Source organism: Anolis sagrei, chromosome 4 (genome assembly GCF_037176765.1).
Source record: "Anolis sagrei isolate rAnoSag1 chromosome 4, rAnoSag1.mat, whole genome shotgun sequence".
In the NCBI taxonomy this organism is placed as follows: domain Eukaryota; kingdom Metazoa; phylum Chordata; class Lepidosauria; order Squamata; family Dactyloidae; genus Anolis; species Anolis sagrei.
Genome location: NC_090024.1, coordinates 147,763,619 through 147,785,933, shown reverse-complemented (window position 1 = coordinate 147,785,933; position 22,315 = coordinate 147,763,619). Strand labels below are relative to the sequence as shown.

The window sequence follows — 22,315 nt, the reverse complement described above, 5'->3', positions numbered from 1 at the left end:
TAGTACTATAACCAACATCTTTAACAGTCATTCCAACCTACAGAACAGCAGCAGTATTTATAAGAGGAAACATGGTTACAACATTCTTAGCATTTTTTCACTTAGCAGAGGGTGGCATAATCATCAAGGAAGAAAGAGAGACCTGAGGAAAAACACATAACAGCTACAGATTATTTGTGCCGTTTTTACAGAATAACATAAAACTTGCTGAAAACATACAGATGAGAGAGAAGGCTTGAAAAGAAATGGGAAAGATGAAAGGCCCATCCTAATTGGTTATACAACTGTGTTGGAGAAACAGTAAGCAAATATTCCCACTTGTGTTCCTTATGCACCCAGAAAATAATAATAAAACTTGATTTATACCCCACCCCATCTCCCAACAAGGGACTCGGAGCTGTTTCCAATAATAAAAAACATAATAGATACATAAAACAACTGGGTGACATATTGAATTTAAACAAGTCAAAATTAACACAAAACAATCGACACATAAATGATTATTATATAAAACAATTTAAACAAGCTTTTTTTTTTTAAAAAAAAGGGATTTTTTAAAATGGTAGATCACAACGTAATCATCCTTGCTCTAAACTCTGCAGTACACCATACTTTAAAAAAATAGTCATCCACAATCTGTTTTCTGGGGGTACGTATCAAGAAGTGATGAGAAGAGACTTTCTCTCTCCCAACTGCACTGATCTCCACTGTTCTGCAAGCAGTAATCTACCACTGGATCTTGCTCAATGCTATGAATTGTACAATCTACAGCTACAATTCTGTATCACCTACTAGATATGTAACCACCTTAAATTGCTAGGTAATCTCTCCTACCTCAACCAATGCAAGCTTTACTGGACAGCAGCTGCTGTGAGTGAAAAGCAATGGGGAAGCAACTGGCTGACTTTTCTGTACCATCCCAAGAGCAATCTCCGGTATCATAATCAACAGGAAGATCCCCACCACAATTTCACTCACACTACAGATTGTTCAAACAAAAGGTCTGAGTAGACAAAGCAATCACCTGCTTCCTAATTAATGGAGGTAAGGCCCATGGCTCGCAGCTACTGCTGCCTGGAAAATGAGCACTAGAATGCTTTCATGATCCCTATTTATTCCCTAAATTACTGAATATATAGGAATCCCAAAAATTAACCAGTCATGAATGCATAACTGTTGTTACACCTTTGCAAATGCCGCCATGGATTCAAATTCACATCTTTAAATGCAGACAGATCTACTTAACTATTGAAATTTTGAAAAAAAGAAACTTCAATATACAAATGACAAAAAGTAATTAAAATAATGGTTTATGCTGCATGTTTGGTCCTATTCTATTATAAAAGATGTGCTTTGAAATTATAGAGAATGGTGTTTTTAAAAGACAACACTTACCAGTATCAATCAATAATTAATTACGGTCATAGACCGGCATAAACACTTACCAGTAACTACTATGCTGCTCATGTTAGTGTTCGGGCTATTGAGTACACTGCCTGAAAGAAGCTCGTCAGATCCTCTCTAAAAACAAAAGAAACAGTAAACAATTTGCCATGTAAACATACAAACACTATTATTAAGATGCTATTTTACATACTTTTAAAATTAAAATCTTGAAGAATAAATCTAGAGACATCCATATAGTGTTTTTCTTTTCTTTTCTGGTTTTCATTTATCCAGCTACTCTAATGTGAGTTACTTTCCAAATCAAGTACCATACAACCTCCATAATTGTGGGACTGGTATCTGTGGTTACATTTATGCATGTCCAACAAAGCATGTACTTTCCAGGCATTTTCGAAATCCTTTAATATGATTCTATGGTATTCTTGGGTTGGAAGGTCTTCATTTCAATAGGATTTGCTATTATCTGTGGTTTTATGTATCCATGTGAAGTCTGTGAACATATCCCCTGCAGATACAGGGGCCATACTGTACTATGGTTATAGGCTCAATTATGAACAGCTCAATTAATAACTTATGAGACAAAGGAAAGCGCTGGCTACTTCCTCCCTTCAATTTAGAATTTTATCAACTGATTTTTGTCATGATTCATATTTGAGCAGCGTATGCTTCAGTGTTTTTGCAAGGCAAAGTGATACACTAAATACTTCTCAGTTTGAAACAAAAACATCAGTTTAGCTCCATCAAATACATCCTGAAACTTTAAATATAAAGTACATTAAGTATATATTCACATCTTTCCTCATTTGTACACTTAATTGTCAAACTCTTCTAAAACTAATTTAATGGGATTGGCATGATTAGCAGTGCTATTATCTAATCCACTTTCTAGAACAGCAGCAGTGATAAAAAGAGATTCAGAAAGAATAATAATATGGTCTGTATGATATAATACCTGTCAAAAGTTTTGCCTTAGGTCTGTCTATAAGATTTGACAACCAATCAGGTTTTCCTTTGTGAATTGTTTGTTGGTTACAAGTATTTAGTGCAGTCTTCTGTTCCCACAATGGCTATTCAATACCCAAACAAAGCCCACAAATAGGGCATCTTTCCAATTATATTTTGCAACAAATGATGCATAAACTATAGCAATCCCTGATATTGGAAGAATTAACCTTATCTACCCCCATCACCCTGAATTCTTCTAGCCCTCTTCTAAAGTTGGCTAAATGTTAACAATAACTACAACCCATGGAATCCAGTTTAATTTATATGCTGTGTAAAAAATGTCCTTTTGTCCACCTCATTCTCTCACTAATAAACTTTACTGTATGATCCCTAGTCCCAATATGAGAAAGAAGAGGAATCTCGTTCTCTGCATTGTCTACACCATGAATGATTTAAAAAACAGCTATAAATATTCCCCATTGACATTTTCTTTAAACTATGTTGTTTTAAAAGGTGTAAGTTTTTCTTGTACAAGATTTGTTACAGCCTCCAGTGATTTCGGTTTTCCTCTTAACCTCTTTGAAATGTTCAGAATTACACAGTGTCCCAACAGGTAATTTGCATTTTTACATCATTTATACACTAAGTTCCCTCAAGGCGATAGGGCAGGTTATAAATAAAGTTGATGTTGTTGTTATTATTGCTATTATTATTATTATTATTATTATTATTATTATTATGTAAATCATCATTTTTCATAAGATATTTCACTTCAAATCTCCAAACAGCATGTCCATATCAATTTGAAAAGAAAAAATATATATTTAGTAGCATCCCTACAGATCCTATTCTTAATCTGGATTCTGGGTCAGAACAGACATGACCTACATTATTACTAAGGTGTCTTGCCACAGTGGCTGACAAGGTGTTCTCGTCCCTGTCTCGGGGATTACCTTATACACTCCTTTTATCCTTGAGAACAATTCTGTTAACAGAAGGATGATAAAATACTACATTCACTGCCAGAGAAGAAGCTTTAAATGGGAACAAGGAATTGTGAGATCGGAAGAATCTGCATTATTTACAACTGACTAATTTGCCATCCTGATTGAATCAGGAGAAATTCTGGTTCATTTTAACTCTTACTTGTATTGCCATGGGCAAACCTAAGACACTCCTGATAAATTCTATTTTCTGAGACCTATTTCCATTGCAATTTTGTTTTAGACTGGGTTTAAGCATTGTCCTGCTTGCCCTAATGACTGAATGTGCTGGGGAAAAATGCAGGACTCCAACCTCAGTACTTTATCAGTAGCTTTTGCTCTCACTAGCCAAAATAATTTTCTGGATAGACTAAGTTAGTAGTACTTTTCATACTTGAATGGCTGAGCCCAGAAGTTAAACCTTTAAAATCTTCTGCTTAGTCACTCAACATTTAAAATACAAGTCTCTCAATGTTCTCTGTATATGTAGCCATTTAATAATATCACCTGTGATGAGGAATCACTAGAATGTACAAGAAAACTAGTGAAGTAGTTAGTGCTTTGAGTCACTGATGGGATGGAAAAGCATGTGTAACAAGTAACAGGAACTTGATTTTGACAGGTTGGGGTTCTCTAGGTACATAGTTCATATGGTCAAGTACTGTACCTGAAGCGTTTTACGGCGTGGTGCATTAATTGCATCCACTAAAAACATCAGACTAATTCTGATGGATTAAAATAAAGGCTCATCTGTGAGACAGAAAATGAAGTTCATATGATAGCCTGATGTGAAGAGTTTGTACAATATTTTTACACAGAAAATCACTCAGATTGTTCTAACTTGCATGCTGCAGTTGGATGCTGAAGTTGATACAGTGGACATAAACACGGTTTCTTGAAGAGGTGAGAGCCATCATGTGTGTGCTAAACCCTTGTCCTTCCTGGTTTATTAATCTGAGCAAAAAGGAACTGGAACTAGTCTGCCCTTATGGGGCAGAGTTCTTCAGAAGGTAATTTCTGAGCCCTTTGTTGAAAGAGCCATCCCCGAATCACTTCATAATGGATAATTATGGGGCAAGGTAGGAATGTATTAATTACCACCTGAATTCATTCAATCAAATGTCAATTGTTAGTGCCAGCCAAAAGACTATCAGTTTACGAGTGGGAAATTTGACAGAGGCATGGTATGCAGAATATGAAATCCTAACAATGATGCATGGCATTCAATCATTTATTCACTCAAGTCCCTGATGGACTTGTGGTCTTAAGATACTGCACTGAGGAAGCAAATTGTCACTATGAAACAATTTAGCAGCCAAACCGGTATACAGAATCATTCATGATCGGTTGGATACAATGAAAGCTATCTGAAGTAATGTATAAGTCTGGCAGCTACCTGAACATGGCCAGTTACTTTGATTCACTGGAGCCAAGACTGCCAAGCTGTCACCATCTATATATTGTCAAATTGCAACTAGTAGCATTCTTTACCACTGGTTATGCTGGCTAAGGCTGAAGTGTGTTGCAGTCCAATACTATGTGGAAGGCAACATTTTGTCCATCATTGCACTAAAACATGAAAAGGTTTATATGTTATAATGTCTATCTAAAAAAACATTGCACTTGAGATGTTTTGCATGCTCCACAAAACTAAGCTACATGTAGATTCTCCAATCATATGCATGGTTGGAAGCTCTATGTTGGATCGACATAGGTTGAAGTCTATGAACCAAGACAAACAACAAAGATTCCACAAGAACTGTTTTCTCAATACTGCAATATGGTTCTTGTGCTGCTCTACAGTGCATCAGTCCCTCTAGTTCTGTTCCAGTCAAAAATGTGTTGCTTTGTAGAAAACACATCAGAAAGGGAAGTAAAAACTTTCTGTGTATGTTTCAGATTTCAATCCTAATGTCAAAAATACGTAGTATGATTTTACACAGGATTTGTGCTACATTAGAACGGTAAAGACAAAAGAAACATTAAATATTAAATAATCCACAAATAAAATAAGATGTAAACACTTAAATAATCTGGGAATCTGATATTGGAAAACATTCAACTAAGTGGTTTAAAACCAGTATTTAAAAAATTAGGACTAAGTATGTTCCAGTCTACCTGGAATACATGAAGGTCATCCCAGAAGTGTGTTTTTTTGTCTAAGAGGCACCCACATCTCTCCCTAGCAAACTGTTCTCATTATACTATCTGGCTGGGTAATGTTATAGACCTCAACTCAGGGAGGCATTGGTACAGCTGGACTCCAACCTTACTCCTAAGATAAAGCCCAGTAAGATCTAGACTGCTTAAAATGGTCTTGAGATGAGTATCTGGAGATGGGTGGATGTGCCTAAGTCTTACAGAATCACTAGATCCTTCCATGTCACACCTCTGGACCTATTCATTAGGGCTGGGCGGTTTCGTTTCATTAATTCGTAATTCATTAAAAAATCGTTATTTTTTTTTGTTAACGAAGCGATAACGAACCATTCTGGAGCACCTTAAAAACGAAACGAATTTTTCAATTCGCTTCGTAAATGCTTCGTATTTCGTTATGTATTCGTTTCGTTATCGGTTTGAGGTCGTTTCGTTATTATTTCCGCATGTCTGGGGCAAGTTTTATAGTTGTTTTTTGTTTAATTAGTGAAAAAAAAATACAATATCACACCAACAGTCAAGAACAGAGGGAGAGGGAAGCTTCAGAAGTTCCCCCTGTCCCATTTGGAGGTTTTTTAGCGTATTGCGCGGTCGCGTCCGCCATTAACGAATCGATTCGTTATTGTTTCGTTATTGTTTTGTAATTTTTTTTACCATTTACGAAATTTCGTAAATATCAAACTTTTTTTAAAAAAAAAATCGGAATTCTTTTAAATATCGAAACGCAAAAAATCCCCAAAAAACGAAATGATTTTAGAAACAAATTTTTCCGTTGTTACCCAGGCCTACTATTCATTATAAAAGAATGGCTTTCACAATGGTTTTTTTCCTACATCTGTTTATAGCATATCCCAATTGTATTATGACACTGGGGCTGATTTCAATTCAGTATGCAACCTACAGAAGTTTGTGACTAGGACACTGCAGCTTGTGTGTGTATTAAATAGCAGAGACAAAATGAAATGAATTAACAGACATCATTCAGGTTTCCTGCCATTGTCAAATGTTGGCAAGAAATGTCCACGCATTGTTTAACTGTAATTCAATTACTTGAAAACTCAAGTTTAAATTGTATTCCTGTATTTTAAGCATCGTAATATAGTCTTATTATAAAGACTTTTGAGACAGTTATTAGTCCCAACAGTGTGACAGGCACAAAAGTAAAAAAAATAATGACTCAATGAATGTTTTAAATCTATAACAACACTACATACAGGCATTCTTTTCAGTCTGTTCTAAGCTTGTATAAATATATTTTCTAGGTTTTTGACAACTCCAATGAAAAAAATGACACCATTCTACATGGCTGAAATAGATCCATAAAGTCTCTCTAACTATCGTATCTATGATAGGTCAAATGGACTCAGAAAACATTTAATATCTTTAATTAGTAGAACAACACAACATAGACTTTAAGATTTTTCAGTAAAAATAAAAGCAATTTTGATTTCCTGTGAATTCCAATGAGCACAGGCTGATTAAACTATTCCCTTAAAATCTACAACAGTAACATAGTAGACAGTGAACTTTTCCAAGACTAAGCCTTATCCTAGCAGAAAGGACATTCTGGTATCCCAAAGCGGAATTTGGCAAAAGAATTTATACAGACCCAAAATATGAATTTTTTTCAAAATTTTAAGTTTGAAATAATTTTCTCAATTTTCATCAATTTTCAAGTACAGTTTTTATGTTAATGGACAAAACATTTGGACAAAAAATGTTTGAACAAATCTACTGTATTCTGCCAATAGGCTACCTTTTTGTACCATTGAATGTTAATAAATAATACATAACATATAATAATATGTGGCTGAAAGATGATGCAGAAAAAGAGGTAAGAATGGTAAAGTGAAAAGCAACTTTAACAAACATATTTAAATTTGGATGGATAGCAAACAGACATACACTTGATCCCATACAATTACAGTAGAGTCTTGCTTATTCAACCTTCACTTATCCAGCATTCTGTATTATCCAACACAGTCTGCCTCCCGCCCAAATCCACAGCTGTTTCAATACATTGTGATGCTTTGATGCTAAATTCATAAATACAGTAATTACTACATAGTGTTCCCATGTGTTGAATGGCTTTTTCTGTCAATTTGTTGTAAAACATTATGTTTTGGTGCTTACATTGTAAAATCTTAACATAACTTCATGTTTAATAGGCTTTTAATCCTTCCTTATTATCCAACATTTTCACTTATCCAACATTCTGCTGGCCCGTTTATGTTGGATAAGGAGGACTCTACTCTAATATCTAACGGAATAACTAATATGAGGACCAGCAGAAATGAAAGGACTGCTTGTGGACATCCACAAACAGTTCACTGTGGAGCAGTCAGAAACTTTTGTTTTGAAATTCCCAGGATCCAAGAAAGTACAGGTAGTCCTCAAGCTACGAACAAGATAGGTTATGTAGGTTTGTTGAATTTGTTTGTAAGCTGGAACAGGTACATTTTTAAGTGCAACTCCAGCCATGTATGTGTCTGTATGTGCATGTGCATGTGCGTGTGTGTGTGGGGGGGGGGGGGCAAGCTTTGGATAGCATAGAGAAAGGTTAACACCCCTGTGGTGTTTGTGTTGCTGTCTGGGTCCCTGTTCAAAAGACTTCACTTCCTGCCCCTGTAATAATTGGATTTTGAAATTTTTTGCTTATTGTGGAAACAAGGATAGACGAGAAAGCTTCAGTTAAGACATCTTTTCCACATAACTCTTCCAGGGGTGAATTTTCCTTCCTAGTTGTAGATTTCTCTCACTATCTGTTGTCTCAACCCCGTTCTTAACAATCAGTTTTTATAATTCAGATGTTTGTAAGTCAAGGACTGCCTCTATTAGAAATTCTTAAACTGTTCTTAGGACAAGGCATTCTTTACCACATTACCTGTAAAACAAAGCTGCGCAGTAAGTATTCAGGACAGAATAAGAGGCCCCTAACAATGTGTGCCAGTCCCTTTATAACACTTAAGTATAGTGTTCCTCATAGAGATATGTGTAGCAAGGAGAATATGAAGACTTGGAGAACTGTAGCATCCAGTCTCAAGGCATTGCCACCTCAAGAGAAAGAGTGCACTTGCAAGTTATTACAGATTCAACAAGAGAGAAACAGGAATAATACACAGTCATTAACAAATTGGTTGCTTTGAAAAAGAAATGGGTTGTGTGTACTGGGCAGCTCCAAATATGGAACACGAGAGACTGATCTATAATCAGTGATGAACAGATGGATTAGCTGAGAAGTAAACATCCACTGCAGCAGTATATAGTAAGTGAACAAGGAAAACATGGCACAGAACATGGTAGTGCGGAACTAGTAAGATAGATCTTTTTAAGGAAGGAAATGGTGGGTATCTGTTGCAGGCTGTCTTCCTTCAGGTTTTGTGTATTTCTTTATATTTGAGGTTCAAAACATTTTTATTGTTTTCAGTTGGAAATAAAAAAATTAAATTATATAATTCACCTTCCTCTTTTTAGCAATCTATCAGCGACACAAAATAAATGATCTGTTATGAACATGTCTTCTTTTTCTCAAGCCCTGATTTGTGTATGTGGAATGCACTTAAAATACTCAATTTCTATTTTCTGCAACACACTGGAATTCTCATTTGATTAGAAAATAGCCAAAAGGTTACACAATGAAAGACGGTTTATCATCTGGATGCAAGTTAAAATTGACCAGAGAAATGTTACAACAGCTATCGTATTTCATCACATACAAGTCGCCACTGAATGCAAGTTGCACCACCATTTTGATGCAACAAAATTTGTGTTTTTGCTCTTCTTCACATAATTGTTGCACCCTTTATTTACTTGTCCAGGAAAGTGAATATATGGCGCAACTCAGCCACATGCCTGTCCTCTTGGAGCTACAGGGTTTCCCTCGGCTGGCAGCCAGAAAGGTGTGACTATTATATCATAAAATATGGTATATTCTTTGAATACCATCATAAAAAGTGAAAATTGCTTACAGAAAAAATGATTACTTTCCATTTAAATGAATTCCAATACACAGAAGCAGTGGCTATTTACATAAAATAATATTGACATCTAATCACAAAACTGTATGCAGATCTATTCTTATTCATCACATTTGTCTTCCTAATGCTTTCTACTGATTATATATTTCATTTATATGACATGAAATCTACTACAATTATAGCTTGTGGGAATTATGGTTATAGTTGTTATTTGCTATCAAGTATGTTTATTAATGAAACAATTACAATAGCACTCTTCATACCTTGAAAACTCAGGGATATAGTTTCTTGAGTTAATCTATCAGGAATGTTGTCTTGTTGCTTATCTTTTCCATATCATCTAATGATTGTTTTTTGTCATGTCAGGAGCGACTTGAGAAACTGCAAGTTGCATCTGGTGTGAGAGAATTGGCCATCTGCAAGGACGTTGCCCAGGGGATGCCTGGATGATTTGATGTTTTATCATCTTTGAGCGAGGCTTCTCTCATGTCCCCGCATGAGGAGCTGGAGCTGATAGAGGGAGCTCATCCACCTCTACTCAGATTCGAACCTGTGACCTATCAGTCTTCAGTCCTGCCAGCACAGAGGTTTAACCCACTGCGCCACTGGGAGCTCCTCCATCTAATGATACTGTACTATAACCTTGTGAAAAAATGTGCCCATAATGTTTAGATTTTTTTTTTCTTGGAATAAAATGATGTCATTGCCAAAAAGAGTAAATTTTGTGTTCTAAACATTTTTTCAATAAATCTGTGTATTTGATTTCAAACAACAATGGGACAATACTATATACTCACATATAGGTCTAGAAATTTGTCAAAAAATCACACAAAAACCTGGGTCAATTTATCCACACATCAATATAAGTATGTACCTTAGCTCTTATAACAAAAGGACCCATCCCATTTTCTGAACAGAGTGGCAAAAAGTAAAAGCATAGTCCATGCTCTCTTTGCTGTGGTGACATTTGTGGCTTTTTAAAATGCCTGGCTGGGGAAATTGTAGCAGTGATGGTGGTGGCCAGGGGTTGACTATCCTACTGCGGTAGAATTGGTGTTTTCCTCTTCTCATAGAATGACCCTCAACTTACCCATGGGTTGAATAAAAATCCTTAATTTTGGCCCAAATACCTACCCTCACCTTTTAAATGAGGTTGACTTATACATAAGTAAGTCTGGATGTCAGATAATGGGTTAAAAAGCTGTCTGGCTCAATGACACAAAAATGTATATGAAATATATGAAAAAAACCCACTACATTTATTTTCAACTCTTCATGCCACTAAGAATTCACTAATTTGTAAAATCAGCTGCCATGCATGGAATGATTTCTATATAGATAACCAGTAGAAATGATATCGGCCCAGCGTATCTGTCCGAACGTATCTCCTTCTACATCCCGCCTAGGAATTTAAGATCTTCTGGAGGGGCCCTCCTCTCGGCTCCGCCCTTGTCACAAACGAGACTGGCGGGGACGAGGGACAGGGCCTTCTCGGTTGTGGCCCCCCGCCTGTGGAACTCACTCCCCGGGGAAATTAGATCATCGTCATCCCTTCTCTCTTTTAGAAGGAAATTAAAAACATGGATATGGGACCAGGCCTTTGAGTAATCTGGCAGACTGACAAGGAAAATGACAACAATGAGCTTTGGAAACGGACTATGATAAGCTGAATGGCTCACCAATTACGGAACTTGGAAGAAACGATGGCCACCAAGCTGGCTTTTTCTATGAGATTTTATTGTAATAATTTAATGTTTTAACTATTTATAATTACTGTGATATGTATTGTATTGTGTTTAAATATAGGCATCAAATATGTGCCGGCTGGAAGCCGCCCTGAGCCCCCCCTAGGGGGTTGAGAAGGGCGGGGTAGAAATACTGTACACAAAATAAATAAATAAATATCCCTAAATGTTTTGTAAAGAAGAACTGTAAATCATTTTCTTGTCCTGACATGTTTTCATGATGGACCAGGGAACACTTAAAAATCTGGAAAATGCAACCCTTATGCCAAAAACAAGCTAAAATCGTATCACAACCATGGCACTCCAGTTCTTCCTAATTTGCTTCCATTGATTCAAACCCCAGCATCACAACTTGCAGGATGTTCCACAGATGTCCAGCAAAATAACTAGGATATAGAAATATATCCCAGAATTAGCTGGTATACTACAGATTGTCTTGTACATACCAAGAATCAAAACAAGGGTAAAAACAGAAAACTTGTCTTGAAGACCTTTCCTAACAGCCTTCTCAGACCGGACATATGAATAAAAAGTCTATGAAGATTTTTTACCTTAAACCAGATTTTATTTTAAGGGATGCCTATGTAATACAATGTAGTTACATTCAATCAAATGGCTTCTTAATGCCAATCAGATGGATAACTACAAGAAATGCCAGAAAATATTTTACTTCCCAATGCTGTTACTGTACATCAGAAATCAACATGTATTACTGCAAATCATTTCCAGTTAAAATGACTGTGAATGACTCATTCTGCTATTCAAGAACAAAGGCAGCAAGCCAGTTCTTTCATTACAACTGTGCTGATATCGCAATGATGTTTCTGACAAATGAAACTATCTGTGTACAAGTATTAGTTGAACTCATATTGTCAGATGGAATAATTATAATTTTTGAATATGTTTCTCACGAACAGTTATGATGTCAAAGAACTTAAGAAAGGTATCCACAGAATTCTATGCCATCTTCTGTGTATAAAATGCTACTAACTGGAGCTGGCTAAAGGGAGCACACAAAGCCCCTACTAAAGCAGCTCCACTGGCTACCAATAAGTTTCCGGTCTCAATTCAAAGTGCAGGTTATTACCTATAATGCTCTAAACAGTTTGGGCCCTGCCTATATTCGTGACTGCATCTCCCCCCTCCTCCGAGATGTACTTGCGCAAGCATTAAGATCTGATGGGGAAGGCCCTCCTCTTAGTTGCACCACCATCACAAGCATGGTTGGTGGGGATGAGGGAGAGAGCCTTCTCGGTGGTGCCCCCCCCCCACTTTGGAATGCTCCTCCCCCACGAGAGATTAGGTAAACCCCCACACTGTCCTCCTTCCGTAGGGATCTGAAGACTTGGATGTTTAAACAAGCCTTTGAGAACGTCTAGCCCCAATGGTCCGCAATCAATGACACAGCACTGCACTTCATCCCATGTCTTTGTTCCTTAGCTACAATTTGCACTATCCCATTTCCTTAACTTGTTTACAGTCTGGCCATGTCTTATGGTAGTCATTACCATAGGCTATTGGGTGTTGTTCTGATGCTTAAATTATTGTTTTTATATGCTATATGTTTTACTGTATTGTATTGTGTTGCATGTTTATTTTATGTTCTGTTTCAGGCACTTTGTGCCATATGTAAGCTGCCTCAAGTACCTTTGGGAAGATGAAGGCGGGGTACAAGAATAAAGTTATTATTACTATCATTCCCACTTATTCAACAGGTTAAGAACCACAGAACTGTCAGAAAGTGTAGATCACTGGAATTCAGTGAACAAATACATAAGTATGAATACCCACTGAGATTGATGTGGACAGATTCCTAGGCCATAGTTCAAATAAGTAGGGTAAGGAGGAGTCGGAAAAAAACTGGAGGTTGCCAGATATAAAAAAGAACTTTACAAAAATGTGTTTCTGCTGGCACTAGAAAAACAAGTGCATCATAGCAAAGAATTGGCTGGGATCAAGACCAAAAGATTCACAAGAGGGCTGTTCCTGGCTTAGCAGGTTTTCTCTCAGGAGTTATCCAGCAGCAGGGGCTGAGATGGTGCCTCCCAAACCACAGACAGACAGCCTCCAAGACATTTCAGTAGTTTGCACTTCTCTCTTGTGTTTATTGAGTCACCTGAATGAGTAGGTGAGAGAAGCCAACTGAGGTCACTTTCAATGATTCAGCGGGGAAGCCCTCATAGACTCTTTTTTCTGATCTAGTTGACAGCATAATGCCAGTCATTCATTGTGTCATTGTTTTATCTGGCTGTGTAATACTGTATTGTACAGGTATTCTCACTCATATGTGCGCTTATATTTGTCAAAAGAGTGGACCACACATTGAATAAATGGGTCTTGGTGATAATTTAAACGTTTAGAAAAAAAGGAGAGCTGAAAAGTGAGGCGTCAAAAAGTGGGAGATGCCTGTATTATCATAATTCCCAACATAATGTTGTATCAGAACAAGTTTTTTCTAAATATTATAATTTTATGGACAGAATCTACAGGTAAATATAATTAGTAATTTAGAGACTGAGTTTCTAAGATAATGCTTTCAGGTTCCTTCCCCCTCCACTGAAAGCCCATGAATTCTTTCCCATCATTTATTTTTACACTAATGGAGCATTGCATGTTTTTTTTTTTTTGGTGTTTAAAATTTTTTGACAGCACTCATAGTCCCTTGAAACCAAGGTTTGCAAAGTCACTTCAGATCCTAGTTTCATGAGTTATTCTACTCACCACAAATGCAAACATAAAAATTGTTCAGACATAATACCAGGGCATGCCCCAAAATATCATGGTTTGAATCTGGTCTACTGAACATTTGTTCTTTATGAAATGACCAATTACAATTCATGAAGAATTCAGAACATGGGATGCAGTTGAGAAATAACAGAGAGAGATGACAGAAGGTAACAAAAGACTTGTGTTCTATCATGCATGTAACACCAAACCATGTGGTGTATCAGAACTACATAGAAGATATGACATTATTTCTAAAGCAACTGTGGCATGTGGTGGTAAACAGTGTACAGAAAGACACATATATATCTATAGAATGAATCCAATCCCTCATTTCAAACTTTCATCAATATTCTATTCAGTTTTAGAAAAGCATAAATATACATCAACGTAATTATGCTGGATTCCAGGGTTGAACTACTAATTGTGCAATGAGTTCACCATTTGCAAAATGGATGGTTAACCAACCTATCAGGTCAAAAGTGAGAGAGAGTTATGTGCCATTTGCAAAATAACTGGTTGTATTAGGGACATCTATGCAATTTTTGATAATGCTCACATGACTGCACAATGATTTTTATATTAGTGAAATTAGGACAGGTTGATCATCCCTTATCTGGAAACCCAAAATACAGTATGTCCCTTTTATGTACCGACTCAATATCTACAGTTTCACTTACACACACCCCAAAAACTATCCTTTCCTAATAGTTTGTGGCATCTCTAGGTCCTCCAGTGCCATTCTATGGTAGCCCTTCAGTTCAATACAGTTAGAACATAAGAGTTTATTATCCATAGTTTTAGATATCTATGGGTGGGTCTTAGAACATATGCCCTGAGCATACAGGGGTTGTACTGTACTTCAAAAGCATCCACATGGGAATTTCAGATAATGACAACTTTGCTTTCTGATGGTTCAGTGAACACAAACCTATTTAAAATATGGAAGAATCATATAATTGGAAGAGACCTCATAGGCCATCCAGTTCAACCCCCTGCCAAGAAGCATGGTGTATAAAAGTACTTTTAGGCTACGTGTATAAGGTGTATAGGAAACATAATTTTGTGTTTAGACTTGTGTCACATCTCCAAGATACCACATAACGTACTATATGAAAATACAGATATTTCAGCATACACGCAATTATCCAAAACTGGTCCAGAACACTGTGGATAAGGAATATTTAACCTGTAGTTCTATTGATATCTATCGGAGAAAAAAACCCTATATATATAAAACGAAGACTGACAGCTAAATGCCAGTCTTCAATAATTTCAGGTTAGGCTTATAGGTACACATGAAACATAATTTGTGCTTAGACTTGGTTACCATCTCCAAGTTATCCCACTATTTACATATCTGCAGATACAGGTATTCCCAAATCTTTTAAAAAATGTAAAATACTTCTGATCCCAAGCATTTTGAATAAAGGGTACTCAACTCGTAATATCTTTTTGACAAGAGCTACACTCATTTCGAATGAAAAACCCCTATCACTAGCAAGCATAAAAAGCAACATGAGTTCAAATGATCATATATGAAACAAAAATATTCTGAATGCATATAGTTAATTATCTATAAAAATGTGCTGCTACTATATTAAATGCCAAACTTTTCATCTGCTGAAACTTCTTTAAGAAAATGACAATTACCAGAGATAGTACCCCAAATTTTTTGAAAAGAAAACTTCATATCAATAATTTGATTATTTGGTATTATCTATAAGGTACATAGCCTACCTTTACACCAACTGCAACATCAGTTACAATGCTGAAAAAGAAAAATAAGTTTTTGGTTGAAAAAAAAATATTTCTATTTCTTTCCCCCAATAAATAAATCATTTTTTCACAAAGAAAACAAGAATAAGATTATTTATAGTTCTTTCAACTGAATAGCATGTGACAGTTATGTTTTTCCAATACATTTTGCATTACTATGACATTAAAAGTATTTGGATTTACTAATTTTACAGTGCATCAGCAAAGGATTCCACTGATGCCATACATACAACTCATACTCTTAATGACAATGGCAAACACAGAAGATGAAGGGCATGTGCAACAAAATTGTTTGACAAGTGTGTAAAACCATTGACAATAGAAAAAATACATAAGATAGGGATAGGATTTTGAGTTGCTTCTCATTTCTTAAAAACGTCAAATTAACCCAAACACCTTTGAAAATTACTGTTTGCTATGACCCTTCCAGATGTTACTGAATTGCATCTCCCATAACCACTCACCATTGGCTATACTGAAGCACTCCATGCAAGCAGCAGACCAACAACATTTGGATGGCCACAGTAACTGGGCCCTTCTACACAGGCCCTAGATCCCAGGATCTGATCCCAGGTTTTCTGCTTTAAACTGGATTATATGAGTCCGCACTGCCAGATAATCAGGGATAAACAGAAAACCTGGGATCAGATTCTGGGATATCGGGCCTGTCTGGAAGGCCCCACTGTGTCTAGGATATGGATTTTGAATATTACTTCACAGGACAACTCCCATGAAACCATAGTCTACAGGCGCCAACACTTCAAAAGTCACCACAGAATTACTTATTATTATTATTATTATTATTATTATTATTACTTGAGTTACAGTGTGGTAATTAGAGGGGGGAAACCAAATCAAAAGTGACCCAATTTCCTGTAAATATGAGAGTTATCATTCCATCTTAAATTGAAGACCCATTTCAACAAGGAAACTGTCACTAAGTTGTCATCATTGTCAGCAATGATTTGTAAGCATCATCATCATGTATTATGATAAGAAATAACAATTTGAATTGACTCACCCTCATGGACAAGTGGCATGTAATAAAAGTAATGCAAAATCTTGGTTTTTAGGAAGGCAGGGCGAACTACTTCATAAAACTTACAACTAGAGCATACTACTGTGGTGGCTGTTTACATATATGCCATATCTGTCTGTCTTAATTCCCAAATATATGGTAATATTTATTTCTTGAGATGAGCTTATTTATTCCTGACTCCATGCCATGAAGTGGACTAACTTTGTAAAGTTTTAGTAAGATTTGTCAAGCAAATGTTAGGATGGCTTATAAAAGTTGACCCAACTGTTTACAAGGTGCAGAAGAATTCAGCCTTCATTTCAAAGGTGGATTCAAACTTAGATGAACTGAGAGGGGGACAGTGCTCTCCTCTCCTTCACTGAGTATGGCAAGAGCAGGTCTACCCATTTCATGCCAGTATTGAAGAAAGTAATTTCGCTGAACAGATGATGATGATGATAATAATGATATTTACTTATACCCTGCTTTATCTCCCCTAAAGGGGATTCAAAGTGGCTTAACATAAAAGCGTAAGCATAACAATTTACAAATATACGGATATTAAAACAGGATTAAATATAACCAATATTTAAAAAATCCCAGTTAAAAACCATTAAAACACATTCAAAGTTAAAAACCACAGCACCCTCTTAATTGATCTTAAACACCTTCATCTTTAAAAGCTTGCCTAAATAGAAAGGTTTTAGCCTGCCGCTGGAAGGACAGCAGGGAGGGTCCTTCCTGGCTTCCCTGGGAAGAAGGGAGTTCCAGAGTCAAGGGTCACTGAAAAGGCCTGCTCTCTCGTTTCCAGCAGGCAAGCTGAACCGGAACCATCTAGGGTTTTAAAGGTTATAACCAGGCCTGAGGGTCCACCAGGGAGGCCCTGCTCAGTCTCACTACCATCACAAGCGCGGTTGGGGGAATGAGGGAAAGGGCCTTCTTGATTGTGGTCCCCTGGCTCTGGAATACCCTCCCCAAAGAGATTTGACTGGCCCCCACACTAATGATCTTCAGGAAGGAGTTAAAATTTGGCTATAGAAGCAGGCTTTAGAGAATGGCTAACTGCAATTTGAGTGGAGATTGTAAATGAGACAAACATGAATTGGTTTTTATTGGTTCTGTAAAGTTTTTAGTATATTATATGCTTTATATTACATAGTTTTATATTTATTAGTGATGTCTATGTGTATTATGATTGGCCCTTTTGATTAGCTGTTTTGATTTAACTCTTTTCATCTGGTTGTTCATTATTATTTATACTGTATCTTCTTTGTTGTAAGCTGCCTCGAGTCCCTCTGGGGAGAGGGGCAGGATATAAATAAAGCTTTATTGTTATTATTGAAAAGGGGCTACAAAGTGGAGCCTACAACATGCAAGTGTGGAAAACAGTAAACCACAGACCACTTACTACAATGCAGTCTGGGCCCTGCTACATGCACAATGGAGGACCTTCTTACAGCAACACCAGAGGCACTCAAAGTAGCCAGCTTCTGGTCAAAGGAAATCTAGTATAATGCCAAGTTTTGAACTTTATTTGTTGTTTTCTATACATTATAACTGTATTCTCAATTTGCTTCAGACATGATAAATAAAAAAAATTGAATTATTCCTAGAAACAGACTGGCAGGCCATAGGGAAGCAGGCCGGCACAACCTAGACATTTTGGACTTCAGCTCTCAAAATACTTTATGAATAGAAAAGCTGGCTAGGGCTTCTGGGAGTTAGGAGTCCCAAGCCGCTGGAGGGTCACAGGTTGTGCCTCCTGCCAGGTCTCCTTGAACCATTATGAGGCCCAGAGGGTGATTCCATAGACCACATTATGGGCTTCCTTTCATGCACTTTTATGGAAGTTTGTTGTTTGGGGCTAGCTATAGAGAACATACCATGTCCCTATTCAAGCAGCTTCACTGGCTCCCAACAAGTTTCCAGGGCCAATTCAAAGTGCAGGTTATTACCTATAAAGCCCTATACGCTTTGGATCCAACCTATATTTGAGACCGCATCTATGAAGCAGTGCGGGCCTTGAGATCTCCTGGAGGCCCTTCTCTTGGTGTCACCACCATCACAGGTGTGGTTGGTGGGGACTAGAGAGAGGGCCTTCTTGAAGGTGGCTCCCTGGTTTTGGAATGTCCTCCTTAGAAACATTAGATTAGCCCCAAATCTCCAAACCTTCAATTTAAGCCTAAAAACATGGCTATTCACACAGGACTATAGCCTGGACTAACGTAGCATGGTCATGTAATAATAATAATAACTTTATTTTTATACCCCGCCACCATCTCCTCAAGGAAACTCAGGGCAGCTTACAAGGGGCAAGTCCAACAATTACAGATAAAAACAAAGACACTCAAAGTTAAAAACACTCAATAAAAATAATAAACCATAGCACAGTCAAAAACAGTTATAAAACAACATCATAAAGCAATAGGCTGAGATAAAGGTCATAATTGAGCTCATGCTCAATGAGTGCAAATAAATCCTAAAGGAGCCAAAGGAAAGTGCGGAGATTGAGTGAACAGGAGCTAGGGACAACTGTTGGCAAAAGTGTTGAGAAAACCAATAAAAGCGCCAAAATAAAGTGCAAAACTTAAACTTAAAATAGGGACAGGATGGATTTATGGAGAACTACCTAATCAAAGGCACAACAGAACATCCAGTTTTTCAATTCCTTCTGAAAGGAGGCCAGAGTGGCTGCCTGTCTGATCTCCCTAGGGATGGAGTTCTAGAGCTAGGGGGCCACCACCGAGAAGGCCCTCTCCCTCGTCCCCACCAACTGCGCTTGGGACAATGGCGGGAGAGAGAGCAGAGCCTCCCCAGATAATCTCAGGGTATGCACTGGTTCATATGGGAAGATGCAATCACAAAGATAGGCAAGTCCCAAACCATTTAGAGTTGCCGTCAAACATTGTTACTCAGCACTCTAGTTCATGTTTGAAGAAACCCAATGACCTACAAGTATGACTGTTTTGGAATTTTTAATTTTTTTTAGTTTTATTGATTGATGTTGTCCATTGCTTGTTTCCAGTCAAATTGTGTATTGTTTTCATGATACAGTAGAGTCTCACTTATCCAACATAAACAGGTCAGCAGAATGTTGGATGAGTGAAAATGTTGGATAATAAGGAAGGATTAAGGAAAAGCCTATTAAAAGTCAAATTACGTTATGATTTTACAAATTAAGCACCAAAACATGTTTTACAACAAATGGACAGATAAAGCAGTTCAATACACAGGAACATTATGTAGCAGTTACTGTATTTATGAATTTAGCATCAAAACGTCATAATGTGTTAAAAGCATTGACTACAGCAATGCGCTGTTTGTTTTTTGGGCAATAATGCACAGCGGGCCTCTCCGTATGCCGGGTGCCCGTCGGGAGGGGCGGGACACAGCCAGTGAAGGCCAGACACTGTGCCCAACTGGAAAAATCTGCACCCGCTGCATCTAGCCCCTCCCAGCGGGCGCCCAGCGGGCAGAGACACCTGGTGTGCGTTGCTGCCTGGAGAAACTACTGTGGATCTGGGCAGGAGGCAGACTGCGTTGGATAATACAGAATGCTGGATGACTGAAGGTTGGATAAGCGAGATTCTATTGTACGTAATTCTATTTTATGTGTGGTGCCTTGAGCGCTTTGTTGGCCACCCTGAGTCCCTTCAGGGAGATAGTGGTGTGGTACAAATAAAGTATTATTATTATTATTATTTGAAACACAACAAGATGAGTCCACAGCAGACACTCTGCTGGCTGTTGAACTGGATCACACATTGGACACTTCCCAAGTGCCTAGGACTGTGTGATGTATTAGCGAATAATGCGTGCAGATCCCAGTAAGGTGGCCTTCTGCAGCTGGAAGAAGGTAATTTTGTCAGCGCCGATTAAGTGCAGGCCAAGGTCTTTAGGTACTGCACCCTGTGTGCTGATGACCACTAGGACCACCTTTACTGGCTTGTGCAAGAGTCTTTGCAGTTGTTATCATTATCATTGTCTGGCCACCACAGTTTGGAGTTGCATCAAATGGTCAGTGTAGGTGGGGCCCTTGCCTGTGAGATGTTGCAAGCTCCACGCCACCCATGAAGGCAGGCCCCAGTCTTGTCTCAGTATGTCTAGCGTCTGGAGCCCCTTCCTATATACAAAGGCATCTTTCTTTCTCCCTTGGAGTGGAAGGGAAGGCCATGAAGCAGCGAAGGGAAACAAAAGAGCAAACAAGAGACATCTGCCTACTGCTGCTTCCTTGTCCCTGTCTCTGGGTGGGTTCAACATGGGCCTTCTCCACTCTGCGTGTGTGTGTGCAGGTTCAACAAGGGGCTCCTTCTTCCCTGACCCTAATGAAAAGAGAAGGCTCAAGAGAGAATGCATAAAATGTGTGAGGTAAACATAGGGAAGGGGCCAAGGCTCTTCTTGGGGATGGAGGGGAAGGGCCTCTCCTTGGCGCCCGCCACAGACCAGGCTCCCAGTGAGTGAGAGGCCAAGGCTCCTTTGGGGCCCAGTCTCCCCTCCTTGGCAGTCCCCTTCTGCCTTTGTACTGCCGTCCAACCCACCTTCCCGGCCCCAAAGGCACGCCACGGCCTTCCTTTTCCCGTCAGCACTCCCTCAAAGGCGACGCCCAACAGGCAAATGGGGAAAGGGAGACAAGAGGGGGGCCAGATAATGGGGGGGGGGGGAGGAGGGCGGGAAGAAAAGAAGGGAGGAAGAAAGGAAGGCGGGAAGGAGGCAAAGGCGACAACAAACCCCCTCCTCCCTCCCTCTCTCTCTCCCTCCGCTCCCTCACTCACCCGTCCATCGCCGAACAGGACAAAGCGCAGGCGACCAGGGCAGGGAGCCGCGCAGGTAGTCGCGGGGTTGCGAGAGGGAGCGAGAGAGAAAATGGCGGCCGGGCCCCAACGGAAACCGCCGAAGGTTGCCGAACGCTCAGGCAGCTCGGCTCCCCATCCGAGCGGCTTTGTGCCCAGTGCGCATGCGCCAGGTGCCGTGAACATGCGCAGTCGGGCGCGCTGAGGGCGGGTTTGCCCTCACCGGCCTCATAGGGAGAAAGTGAGGGCAGAAGAAAATGGGACACGACACAGAAAAAGAAGAAGGAGAACAAGGGTGGTGTTCATTTCTCTCGATATGCGTTGAGGGGAAATGATTAAACATGTATCGAGGATCCCGCTCCTTTTCTTCTCAGAATGTTTGACTAGACTCCCACTGGGCCTATTTTCCTTATGTTGTTCATGTTGAATTTGACAGCACTCGGGCCTCTTCCACACAGCTGCATAAAATCCCCATTGAACTCGATTATATGGCAGTGTGGGCTCAGTTCAAAGCAGATATTTTGAATTATGTGCCTTGATATTCTGGGGCCCTTCCACACAGCCTTATATCCCAGAATATCATGGGAGAAAATCCCACAATATCTGGGTTATCTGAGTCCATACTCAGATAATGTGGCATTTTCTGCCTTGATATTCTGGGATATAGGGCTGTGTGGAAGGGCCCCGACATATATACAGACAGTGAAGAAGGTCATACTGACACGAGAAGGGCTTATTTCCAGATATAGTCGCATCATAAATAAAAAGATTTTGAATTAATCATGTCCCA

General features: G+C 38.7%; 1 protein-coding gene across 4 annotated transcripts in view; it reads right to left on the bottom strand.

Moving 5' to 3' along the window:
* The window catches only part of PTBP2 (polypyrimidine tract binding protein 2), a 73,510-nt gene extending 51,829 nt beyond the window's left edge, over window positions 1-21,681 (bottom strand). For all 4 annotated transcript variants that reach the window (XM_060773946.2, XM_060773947.2, XM_060773948.2 and 1 more), the window contains exons 1-3: window positions 21,508-21,681; window positions 15,679-15,709; window positions 1,446-1,521 (exon numbers count right to left, since the gene is read on the bottom strand). In XM_060773946.2, the coding sequence (XP_060629929.1) occupies window positions 1,446-1,521; window positions 15,679-15,709; window positions 21,508-21,515 (115 nt within the window). In that variant the 5' untranslated portion in view covers window positions 21,516-21,681. The remainder of the gene's footprint in view (window positions 1-1,445; window positions 1,522-15,678; window positions 15,710-21,507) is intronic.
* Between the last annotated feature and the right edge of the window lie 634 nt (window positions 21,682-22,315).